Source organism: Ostrinia furnacalis, unplaced genomic scaffold (genome assembly GCF_004193835.3).
Source record: "Ostrinia furnacalis isolate ACB-3 unplaced genomic scaffold, ASM419383v2 OfSCF0213, whole genome shotgun sequence".
In the NCBI taxonomy this organism is placed as follows: domain Eukaryota; kingdom Metazoa; phylum Arthropoda; class Insecta; order Lepidoptera; family Crambidae; genus Ostrinia; species Ostrinia furnacalis.
The window spans coordinates 13210-25173 of NW_021130452.1; the positions used below are offsets into that span (position 1 = coordinate 13210).

The window sequence follows — 11964 nt, forward strand, 5'->3', positions numbered from 1 at the left end:
TACTAAAAGTCAAGTTAAACATTGTTATAAAAACATTTATTTCTGTTATTTAACCACTTGTCATTTGACATCTGTCAAAATATTTGACTATTGGATACTTTAACTACAAATACATAATATTTTCATACGTATGTAATGTCATTTTTAGGGTTCCGTAGTCCTGAACCCTTATAGTTTCTATATGTCTGTCTGTCCGAGGTTTCGCTTGGAAACTATTGGCACTGGGGAGCTGTAATTTTGTGAAGGTATTTATTAATCACGCCGACAAAATGGTAAAATAAAATGTTCATAAAAAAAATCTAGGGTAGCTCCCCTGCATGTAAAGTGGGGATGAATTTTTTCGAGGAAAACTATAACGGTTAAGATACATTACTTAGTTTAAGAGTTATAGTCATTTGACTCATGTATTATACAATTTCTTAAGCAGTAAAAAAATTCCTAAGAAGAAAATATGAAAACTGACTTTAGATGAAGTAATTGCTTGCTTCTGAAATATATTGTGGTAACGACAGACAACTACGGAACCCTACACTGCGCGTGCCACGACACGCACTTGGCCAATTTTTTACGCAATAGCGATGCCGATGACGTTATTTTTTTAATTTCGAATTTTCTTAATTTCGACATTTATTCTGCATCTTTAGTGTTCATAAATGCAGATGGAGGCATTTTTAGTTTAATTTGATTAGAAGGTTTAGAATAAATTGTCATTATCATCATAAAAAAAATCATTTCTTTATACTTCAATAACCCAGTTTTCTGGCAATTTTACTCTATTTCTTGCGGGAAAAATTACGTGATATTTTCCGAAACCCCCCCTCTCCCCCACGTGAGATTTAGTGAGGTTTTCGTTGACCCCCTCCCCCCCCTAAAAGTCTCACGTAATTTATGGACGCCCCCTTATCGCGGCGCGCATCTTAGGCCTTCAGATCGTCAGTCCACCTAGTGGGAGGCCTGCCCACGCTACGTCTTCCGGCTCAAGTTCCAGGACACTTATACATACGTCCCAAGTACAGCTTGCCCTACCACCACTTCGGGACAACATATGGGCTGGTGCTGACAAGAAGTGGTGGAAGAAACTTTACCACCTGTTCCATATTCCATGTAACCTACATACTTAGGATAATGTCTTTTAATTTTCATTGTGTTGCTTTTTCAACACCATTCTGTGTCGTCCATCTATACTATCTATACTAATATTATCTTTACCTACCTAATCTATACTTAATATTATAAATGCGAAAGTAACTCTGTCTGTCTGTCTGTCTGTTTTTGTTTGAGCTCCGAGAAAGGATATAGGAAAGTTTTTATCCCGGTTTTTGAAACAGGGACGCGCGCGATAAAGTTTTTCTGTGACAGACAAAATTCCACGCGGGCGAAGCCGCGGGCGAAGCCGCGGGCGGAAAGCTAGTGCCTAATAAATAAAATTAAAAAAAAAACTTACCGCTCTCCGATTCCACCGCCACCTCTAAGCGTTTCTAGCTCTACCCCATCTGGAAATGGAAAGCATTATATTAATGGCGGCCGTTCACTCGCTAGATGGCGCCGCGCTCGCGTTATGTCGCGATTTACACATATTATCGTGTTTAGTGGGCTACATTTTGAGGGTAGATGTTGGAGCGCCAGCGAAGGTAATTGGGCAGTTATTGACCAAAGAGTTCAATGTTCCACTATAAACAAACATAATCATCATCATCATCATCATCATCATTTCAGCTATACGACGTCCACTGCTGAACATAGGCCTCCCCCAATGCTTTCCACGTTGCGTTGATCGATTGGTAGCGGCCTGTGTCCAGCGCTTCCCTGCTACCCTTACGATGTCGTCGGTCAGATAAACATAATAAAGTTGTCAGAACTTAAATATTCTAAATTCTTAACTTCAAACTATTTCTTATTTAAGCTAACCCTTAGATTAATAAAACCTAGATGGATAGTCTTCATACAAACGCTTCGTCAAGAGTGAGGCAAAAATCTTATGTCATTAGTGTCAATTTTGTTGGGGAGTGTAGACAGTGAAGGCGACTTTCCCGAAAGTAGGGAAATTTTTAATACCTTTTTAATAATTTTATAATTAACAAAAACAAAACGCATCATGTACTTACTTTTTTATTGAATTCAAAGTACCTACCTAATAACAATAAGATAAATCGACTTAAAAGTCTCGATTTCATAAAAAAAGAAGTGTATTTGTACGGCGAACAATTGGGAAATAAATTTTCTTGTTACTGGTATCATTCCCGTATTTAATTTTTGAAAGCCAAATTCAAGCAAAATACGCGTCGAATCGTAGTACTTACTTATGAAATGTAACACTGGTCACTTTCTTTTGTTTTTCTGATGTATTTTAGACACCCTTTCACAGCACAAACCGTTTTAATTAATTAAAATTCGTCGGACGTGTTTACCAATTTTTCACTTTGACAGTTCATGTGACGTTTACGGGTAAGCCGTGCCGGCTCCCTAAAAACTGCCTCACCTTTCATGCACTGACTATCTATCTAGGTTTTATTAATCTAAGAGCTAACCCAAAAGAGTTCTATTTATTCACTCTTAGTAAGTTTTATAAAATAAAACGACTTAAAAAATTAAAAAGCAAAAATTAATTGTAGTAATAACAAATTCAAATCGACTCCAAAAAAAGGTGTACTAATAGGTAGAAAAATAATACTTTATTTATTTATTAGGGCAGATTTAAAATTGACCACGATTATCTTTCTCGGAGTTGGTGCCAGCTTGCCAAATGCCAAGCTCAAAAACGTACTAAAACCGGAAAGGGGGATCATGTATCATTCATTTCATCATTAAAAAAGTATTAATTCACTAAAGAAAATATTTTACTAAACATTTGGCTGAATGCACGAGATCCGAAGCCGTCAATCTTGTATTAAAAAAAAAAAGAAATGCGCGCGAAAACGACAACAAAACACAACCGACGCCGCGCGTTGCCGCCCGGCCGCGTCCCCGGCGATTCTACGCGCGACGTTGCCAGCCCGGCACCGCGACCGACTCCGTTCCGGCGCCCCGGCCGGCCAGTAATGGCTGACGCTGCTATCGTACAACTGTCGAGTGTTTTCTATCTTTAAAACCGTATTATCTTTCACATTTGTTCTTTAAATTCGTCATTAGAATTAAATTGTATGCTGAAAAACATACTAGTTAACAATTTTGACAAGATTTCGTGGTGATTATGAGAAAATAAGTGTTAAAATTACAAAATAAAGTGAAAACGGCGACGAAACGGCGCGTAGAACCGGATCGCAATGTCAAGGTATAGCGGTGTGTGTGCGTTCGATTATCGACCTTAGTGCGTTGTGTTAAAAATAGAACACTATTTTGATTGAGTCATTGTAAATTAGTTATTTTGTTATTAAAAACAATTGATGAACGACGATTTAGGTAAGCGTCAAATAGTACGTGACACCCAAAGTAGCCAAAAAATTCGCAACACGTCTTTGTTACAATGGAATAAGGTCTTAGATTAATAAAACAATAAGGTTGCGTTGTAGACTTTTAGGCCACTTTGGGTGTCACACACTATTTGGCGCTGACTGTACTTACTTACAAATTAGTAGTTTAAATGCATATTGTTTGTATGTAGGTTAAAAAATTAAATAACAAATGTCCTTATAATGCATAATAACAAGTGAATGTAACATTTACTTTAGTGAGTTGTGTTAAAAATAGTCATAATGTTAATTTTTTAAATATTAGCTTTCCGCCCGCGGCTTCGCCCGCGTGGATTTTTGTCTGTCACAGAAAGACTTTATCGCGAGCGTCCCTGTTTCAAAAACCGGGATAAAAACTATCCTTTGTCCTTTCCCGGGACTCAAACTATCTCTATGCCAAATTTCATCAAAATCAGTTCAGTGGTTTTGGCGTGAAGCGAGACAGACAGACAGACAGAGTTACTTTCGCATTTATAATATTAGTATAGAAGTATAGATTTGCATAAAGTACCTAAGTAGGTACTTGTACCTACTTTACATTTTATTTTTTACCCCACTGCACCAGCAGGAGGGTCATGTTTTTTCTTACAAATATTATTATTGCGTTTTCTGAATAGAATATTGTGGCAGTTATTCAGCTACCTACCTACTTTACCCCACTGCGCCAGAAGGAGGGTTATGTTTTTTTTACAAATATTGCGTTAAAGTTTGCTGAATATTGTGATGTTATTAAACACACAGTTATTTAATGCATGTAGCGTAGTGGTTCAGGTTACGAACAAACTATTGTTGCCGGTTCGAATCCTGAATGAGGTCATAGATCGATGGAGCTATTTTTAGAAAAAATAATTTGGTAATTAGATATTTGCTGTATCATTAGTTCTTATTACAGTTTTTAAGCAATTATAGTAACGTCAAGTATTTGCTATCAAAATCAATCAAGCTAAACACAGTGGAGTCTTATCTCTTAATGATACAGTCTATTTTGCGACAATTATGTAGGTATAATAGTCTAATATGCTGTATGTATGTACATAGTTTACAGACCGATAGTACAGTGGTGCGCTACAACACCCTGGCGCAAGGACTACGGATTCAAACACTGGTCGTGTCAATTCCTTATATTAAATTAGGTTTGGGTTCCATTGATGTGCTCTTCTGTAGTTGAGTTGCCAACATAAATTATTTTATCACCACTTCCTTGCGTTGTTTGGTGATTATGACGAAGCGAATTAGTTTTTTTTTTCGATTGTTATGATTCGACGTTTAACAATGTGTCAAAGGTCTTCCTGTTTTTGACATGTCTTGGGTCTTACGTCTATGGTTGCCAGATGGTCGGGATTAGGCGGAATTCACCCCAATTTTAATTCCGAATAAAAATCGCCCTAAAAAGAACTTAATAAGTCTTATTTCTTAGCGAATGCAGTCGCTTCTCAAACTTTTTAAATTAACAACTTAAAAAATTTCGAATAACAGCGAATTACACTTAAAAAATTTCGACAGGTTCATCCAGTGTCTAAGTAGCTCAGTTGGAAGAGCAGTCGCCGGCAAGCGGAAGGTCGTGGGTTCGAGTCCTGCCTTAGGCAGTTCGATTTTCTCAAGTTGTTTATTTAAAATTTAATAATAGTCTGGCTGGTTAGTTAAAATATTAATTTATTTAATTCCAGCAAACGCAAACGCGTAAGAAAGCAGGAGGTAGTGACGCGAGACCTGATCCGGTTGATCGAAGTGCGGCCGTGCCTCTGGGACCGGACAAACCCGGACTACCGGGTCCGGACAGCCAAGGAGGCGGCCTGGAACGAGGTGTACCGGCTGTTACAGCCCAACTATGACGACTGCGGCGAGGAGACGAAGGCTTTGATGAGTGAGTTGAGGTTTTACTATTTTTAACTAAGGAACCTGTAGGTGGTGAGATCTAATCCGGCTGATCGAGGAACGGAGGTGCCTCTAGAACCGGACTTTTCCGGACTACCGGATTCGGACCACCAAGTTTATTGCGGCGCTTCTTCTCAGCACTTGCCAAATGTTAGCCTCGAAGCGCTGGTAGGGTAAAAAGATTATGAGACATGTAAAGACTTCTTAAGAGCAAAATATTTGACGATTTGTAACTACTATTTAAAAAAAAAGATTATTAGTAATTTATTATTACACAAATTACTAATAGTCCCCTTAGAACTGAGCTAAATATGCTTGTGTCACGACTCACGAGTGAGCTCGCCACAATAGTCGAGCGGCTGGAAAAGAATGACCGAACCCGCGTTCCTCGGATCACGAGTCGGTCAGTCCATTTAATATATTAGTCTATACAAGTAAAGAAAATTTTGTCTTTGAAAAAAACAAAATTATGAATTTTTTGCAGTTTTCTGCTTGATATTAATAACGACAACATTCTTTAGTATTAACGACAAAATAGTTTATTGTTCCGAATAAATCAATTTATTATTATTTACTCTCACAGGATCCCATATCACCCGAAAATGGTACAACGTCCGAGATTCCTACGTGAAGTCACGAAAGCAGAATTCCCGTTATAGCCCTTACATTTACTCTCAGTACCTCACCTTTTTGGACACCATGATTTTCGACGACAACGATAACGGAGAAGGGAGCACCGAAGAGAGTCAAATGGAAAACATAGAAGAACATTGGCTGAGTGATGTAATGGTTCTAGAAGATGATGCTTCAGAACCAGAAACAAAGAACGTTAAGGAGTCAGACAAAGCACTAGAGACTGATGACACTATAGTAGCTGTACTAGCAAATTTAATACAAAAAGAAGAAGACGAAGATAGGGCATTCTTCAAGTCTATAGTGCCTATGGTGAAAAGTTTGAGTGAAGACTCGAGGCTAGAATTTAGGATACAAGTGATGAATCTGCTGAAAATATTAAAAAGTAAGGATAAAGAAGAATCGCGTGTTAAAAAGGAACAAAAAAGCAGTAAGAGGTGTGATGATGATGACGAATGACCTAGAATTATAAGAATTGTTAAAGTTTTTGTGACTTTAATTTTCTTTATGACCCCGTGTTAAGAATATCTTGAAGTAGAAGTGCCTGGTTCCTGGTTCGGGCAACAGCTAGTTATTTTATACATCAGAAATTCAGAATAACATTTGATAGCAATACTCAGTTACAAACTTACAACGACTGTTAGTTTTTCTGTGACTAACTAATTTTTCCGCGGACAAAAGCTAGTTCATTAAAATAAACAAACATTATTACGTATTTTTGCCCAAAACGGATGTCTCGTCGTCGCATTTATGCCTTTTAAATATGTAATCTGGTTTAACCTCATGTAATTAATTTAAAGCGACATAGATACAGAGATTACAGCCTCTATTCCAACTAATGTGGGTAAGGGTAACCGCAGACGTGCGATTTTGCGACTTACGATTCTGATTCACGTTCTGGCTACTCTCTCCTTCCGATCTCTGACTATAAAAGTCAGAGATCGACTGTGTCGACAGTCGAGCTTTTAAAAAGCGACTCAGTCGCCGCCGTTTGGCGTTTTTAAGTGTGTGGTATGGAATGTGTGGTGGCTGCATTCAGCTTCTCTCATTCTCACCGCTACAACTCCAGGATCTACAGCTTGACCACCAATAAAAATCCAATCAGTGAAGGTCAAGTTTGTCCGAGGGAAAGTTAAACTGTCATTAAACCCGCAACGAAATTAATCAGATGAACATTGGAGGAGTTCGAAGTTAACCCTTAAGCTGGATTCAGCTTCCAATAGCTCTCTTTCTGGCGCAGTCGGGTAAAAGCGGCTAAATCGCCAATTGCCAATATTAAGTAGCATGTCTGCGGCGGCACTAAGCGAAGGGTTCAGATTAGGGTACTACCGTCAAGGTCGATTCATTATGGTGTGTGTTTAGGCAGCGCTCGTACTGAAACTAAAATTAGAGGACGGGTTTTTGAACCCTTACGCCCGTATACAAACATTACTATGAGCTCTTATAGTGGATGCACGGGGTGACACACGAACCAATCACAGAGCTCTATTCATTTCTGTGCGTTCGGTTTGCTTCTTCGCGGACGCCGAAGAATGAAGCCTGAAGCCAGACTTGGAAATTATTGCATTGACATTTGGTAATTTGACATTAATTCATTTGACTGATTATTTTAATATGAGATTCTTTAATGATTGTGATAAAGACCTTATCATTCTTAGGTGTTAAGCAGCTTAATATCTCACACAAGATTTTTACTAACGGGACTATTCCCACCTCTCGTTCCCACCGCTGCAACTCCTGTGTATCCAGGATCTACAGCTTGACTGCCAATAAAAACCCAACCAGTGAAGGTCAAGTTTGTCCCGGGGGAAAGTTAAACTGTCATTGAAATTGAATGGACTTTGAAGAAGTCCGTTAATAATGTAAAGAGTTGCTTGAAATTAGGCACAAAATTTAAAATTAAACCCACCATTTCACAAACGAGTTTAAGTCGATCAACTTTTCGAAATTACAATGTAATACGTAATGAAACGTTGGCAAATTACAGGCGAGTTACGTGACTTCATAATAATTACGGTGCCTTTGTTCTAATCATTCGCTGACATGTAAGTAATATAATGTGGGTAGGAGCAGAAAGACTTACTTAATACCTTCAAGGATAGGAAAAGAACTAGAACTGACATTGGGGAGAGAAGATTATTAGCTTAAGCCAAATGCGTGAGACGTCCACCTGCAAGGTGGACCGACGATATCATAAAGGTAGCAGGAAGGCGCTGGATGCAGGCCACTACCAACCGGGCAACATGGAAAGCATTGGGGGAGGCCTATGTTCTGCAGTGGATGTCCTATGGCTGAAATGATGATGAAGATGATGAAATGCCGTCCACTGCTGGACAAAGGCCTCCCCCAAGGATTTCCACAAAGACCGGTCCTGCGCTGCCCGCATCCAGGCATTTCTCGCGACCTTCCCCAGATCGTCGGTCCACTTATTGGGTCTGCCCAGCCCACACTACGTCTTCTGGCCCGTGATCGCCACACGAGAACTTTTCTGCCCCAGCGGCCATCGTCTCTACGAGCTATGTGCCCCGCACACTGCCACTTGATTTTAGCAATTCAAGTGACTTGCGCCCGTATTCACAAATGATGCTTGCTTTAGTGAAGCAGCAAATCGAACATACATCGTTGAATAGAGCTCTATGATTGGTTCGTGTGTGACCCTGTGCGTCCACGCGCACTGAGAGACCTTACAGTAATGTTTGTGAATACGGGACGATCTGGTAAAGGTCGCGGGAAGAGCCTGGATGCGGGCAGGGCAGGACCGTTCATTGTGGAAAACCTTGGGGGAGGCCTTTGTCCAGCAGTGGACGTCATTATGCTGAAACGAAACGAAACGGGAGGTTATTATTCGCATTTATTTCTCACGTTGAGTAACCAAAGCTTCTGTTACAGTGTTACATTGTGACATTTCAAGGAAGAAATTTCGCTATGGATTCGTGTAGACAGTTTATGGGGTGGTTGAAAAGGTACCGGTTCTAAAGGAACGTCAAAGCGAGGTCCTGGTTTGATTATTGTAAGGATGTGGAAGTGCTTTTATAAAGGATCTAATTAATTTATTCTTAGATTCTGCCCACGGCTTCACCCACACTAAGTTTTGTTTGACAGACTTTACTTGATTTATTACAAAATGTACCAAGATCCTGTACTTATGTATAATCTGATAAATAATGTCTAGATCAAAATTAATTCAAACAGATTTTGTGGTTTACATAAGTGTCAAACGCTATCAGACATGTCAGTAAAAAGTCTTCACTTCAAATAACGTTGTATAAACAACTAATCTATCCACCTACAGGGTGAACGGACGACCCCATAAAGGTTGCATAAAGTCAAAGCAATCTAGAAATCATTGGGGGAGGCCTATGTTCAGCAGCAGACGTCCTAATAATAGCTGAAATAATAATGATGAAGCTATGAAGGTAATCTATATAAATAAAATCTGTCTATATAAATAAAAATGAATTGCTGTTCGTTAGTCTGATTAAAACTCGAGAACGGCTGGGCCGATTGAGCTGATTTTGGTTTGCGGTGGGGGCGGTCCGCCCCGGGTGCCAAGCCTCAGGGGGTGACACAAGTCGCGCAGATTAGTACTGATTAGAGGATCTGCCATGACAAGTCTGCGGTCTATCTCATGATACGGGGGGGTGCGATTGTCTTTCAATCTTCGAATCGGTAGGTAACCCCCAAATCCTGGGGGATAGGGGGTGCCATAGGACTTATGACGGGGGGGAGGGCGGTGATCGCCCCGGGTGCCAACCCATGTTACGCCGCCACTGTGGGTGAATAATCTATCAATCACTATTCCAAGGCGAGAATGAACAGGCACTTACAGGGACTCCTAGACTTAACGTTATGTGTGATTGCGGTCAAATACCTGCCTTGTTTTGCATAAAAATAGCTGTTTAATAGCTTCCTTAAAGTCCTATAACACTGCAAAGAAATCCAGCGTTACTTAGTTTCCAAGAGTCCTAAACACCGAGCGGAATACTTAGTCCATGACTTATTTATCTTACAAAGTAGAGTGACAAAGTGCTTGTTTACCAGAACAATAGTGGTGTTTCATAGTGCACCCTGTGCAACGTTAGGCTGGGAGAGCGCGGGCGATTAGTCGCAGTTGGGGTATGCAAAATAAGTCTGATACGTTTTGGAGAGGCGAAAAAGGAGAGGACTGACAATTATAATAGTAGCTTTTTCCCGTAGTCTGTTTCAATTTTCCCTGTCAAAGAAACTTTATCGCAGACTAAACTAACTTTATTCAAATAAAATTCAAAACCTGAGATAAAACTATCCTATGATTTTCCTTGGGTCTCAAACTATCTCTATTAAATATCATCCAAATGGACTCTGAACTTTATAGAAGAAAAAGATATAAGTACTACCACAGTCTACAGTACCTCATCTAATTATTACACTGGTAGTAGTTTGTAAAGCTTGATACTAGTACTGTCATGTTCATTATCATCACCATCAGGTCATTTAATTGCAGGAGCACGACCCTCTCCAATTTTCCAGACGCAAATGGAGGATTTGGCCTACACTCTCCACGCTGGCCAAACGGGTAGGGGAGGTACAATATAGGTACCTATTCGTTCCTTCGTTCGTTTCAGTCAAAATGACGTCCATTGTTGGTCAAAGGTCTCCCCCAAGGATATCTGTAACGACCACTTCTGCGCTCCCGAATCCAGGTACTTCCCGCGACCTTCACCAGATCGTCTGTCAGATATCGGGGACCTTGTTGCCTACATAAAAATGATACACACTGAATCAACAGCATAGAAATAATATAAAAAAAGAAATAAGTCGTCCCGGCTGCGTTCGGCCTAAAATCTGTTTAACAGAGGAAGTTTTATTATAACTTAGCCGCAGAGCTTAAGCTCAGCTTTGTTTGGCGTCGTTCTGAAAGCTTCCCGCGCCTTATTCCTATGGGGACAAGGTCCAAGATGGCTCAGCAAGACAATATGCAGATATGAAGTTTAGTAAATATGACTATGCATAAGAGATAACCTTTTGACCGACTGCGAAGATGGTAATGGTTTTAGTACTATGTTGTTGATAACTTTTGTATTAAAAGGATTTTGTTTTAAATCTATTTCACCGTTAAATAAAAGTCATTTAACTACTACACAAGGTGGACCGAAGACCTAATAAAGGTAGCAGGAAGGCGCTGGATGCAGGCCGCTACCAACCGTGCGATGTGGGGGTCATTGGGGGAGGCCTATGTTCAGCAATGGACGTCCTGTGACTGAAATGAGGATGATGATGATGAACTTCTAAGGTCGCGGGCAGTGCAGGACTGGTTGTGTCATGATTTTTAGAAAATATTGTTATTATTTTAGTGAATTTAAAAAAATGTTACGATTTTAGTATATATGTTACGGTTAATGTGATAAATTGAAAATTATTAATAATAACCGGTTATTATGAATAATTCCCGACAGTCGCGGTGAAAGTGATAAATTAATCACATTTAACAGTGATTATTTAATAATTCAACCTTAGTACTAACAAATTTCATAAAAGAGAACAACATCTTGTGTACGTGCTCGTGTACAGCCAAACTTTTGAACGTTTTGATATCATATATTAATATAATTTGGCATAATGAGTTTGTAATGTTTCTTGCATAATATTACTTTTCCATGATGCCTATAACATAATGTTTTGATTTAAAGTGAAAAATAGGTTAAGGTGCGGCGGGGGTGGGCCTTTGGGCACCCCCAACCCCCCCTTTAGTTTTTTACACACATAAATGACCTCATATTAATCACATTTACCAAATCATGCGGTAATTATTCATAATAACCGGCGATTATTCATAATTTTCACATTTATCACTTTGACCGTAACATATATTTTAAAGTTAAAAAGTGGCAACACTGTTAAAAACTTCAATCTTGTTTGGCAAGGAAGTGGTAATGTGGAGGGGATAGAGAGGCTTGTTGTAGGCCTAGAGCTCACTCAGATTCATTACTCTGTTAGCTTCGATAGAGCTCAGACTACTTGAGGAATC

At 39.5% G+C, this 11964-nt stretch overlaps 1 protein-coding gene across 1 annotated transcript; it reads left to right on the top strand.

Annotated features, from left to right (window-relative positions):
- Positions 1-2965: 2965 nt before the first annotated feature.
- Positions 2966-6443, top strand: LOC114356475 (uncharacterized). Its single transcript, XM_028309688.1, has 3 exons — positions 2966-3271; positions 5117-5313; positions 5908-6443. Exons 1-3 carry the CDS (start codon positions 3264-3266, stop codon positions 6414-6416), a joined length of 714 nt encoding a protein of 237 aa, XP_028165489.1. The 5' UTR covers positions 2966-3263; the 3' UTR covers positions 6417-6443.
- Positions 6444-11964: the final 5521 nt, after the last annotated feature.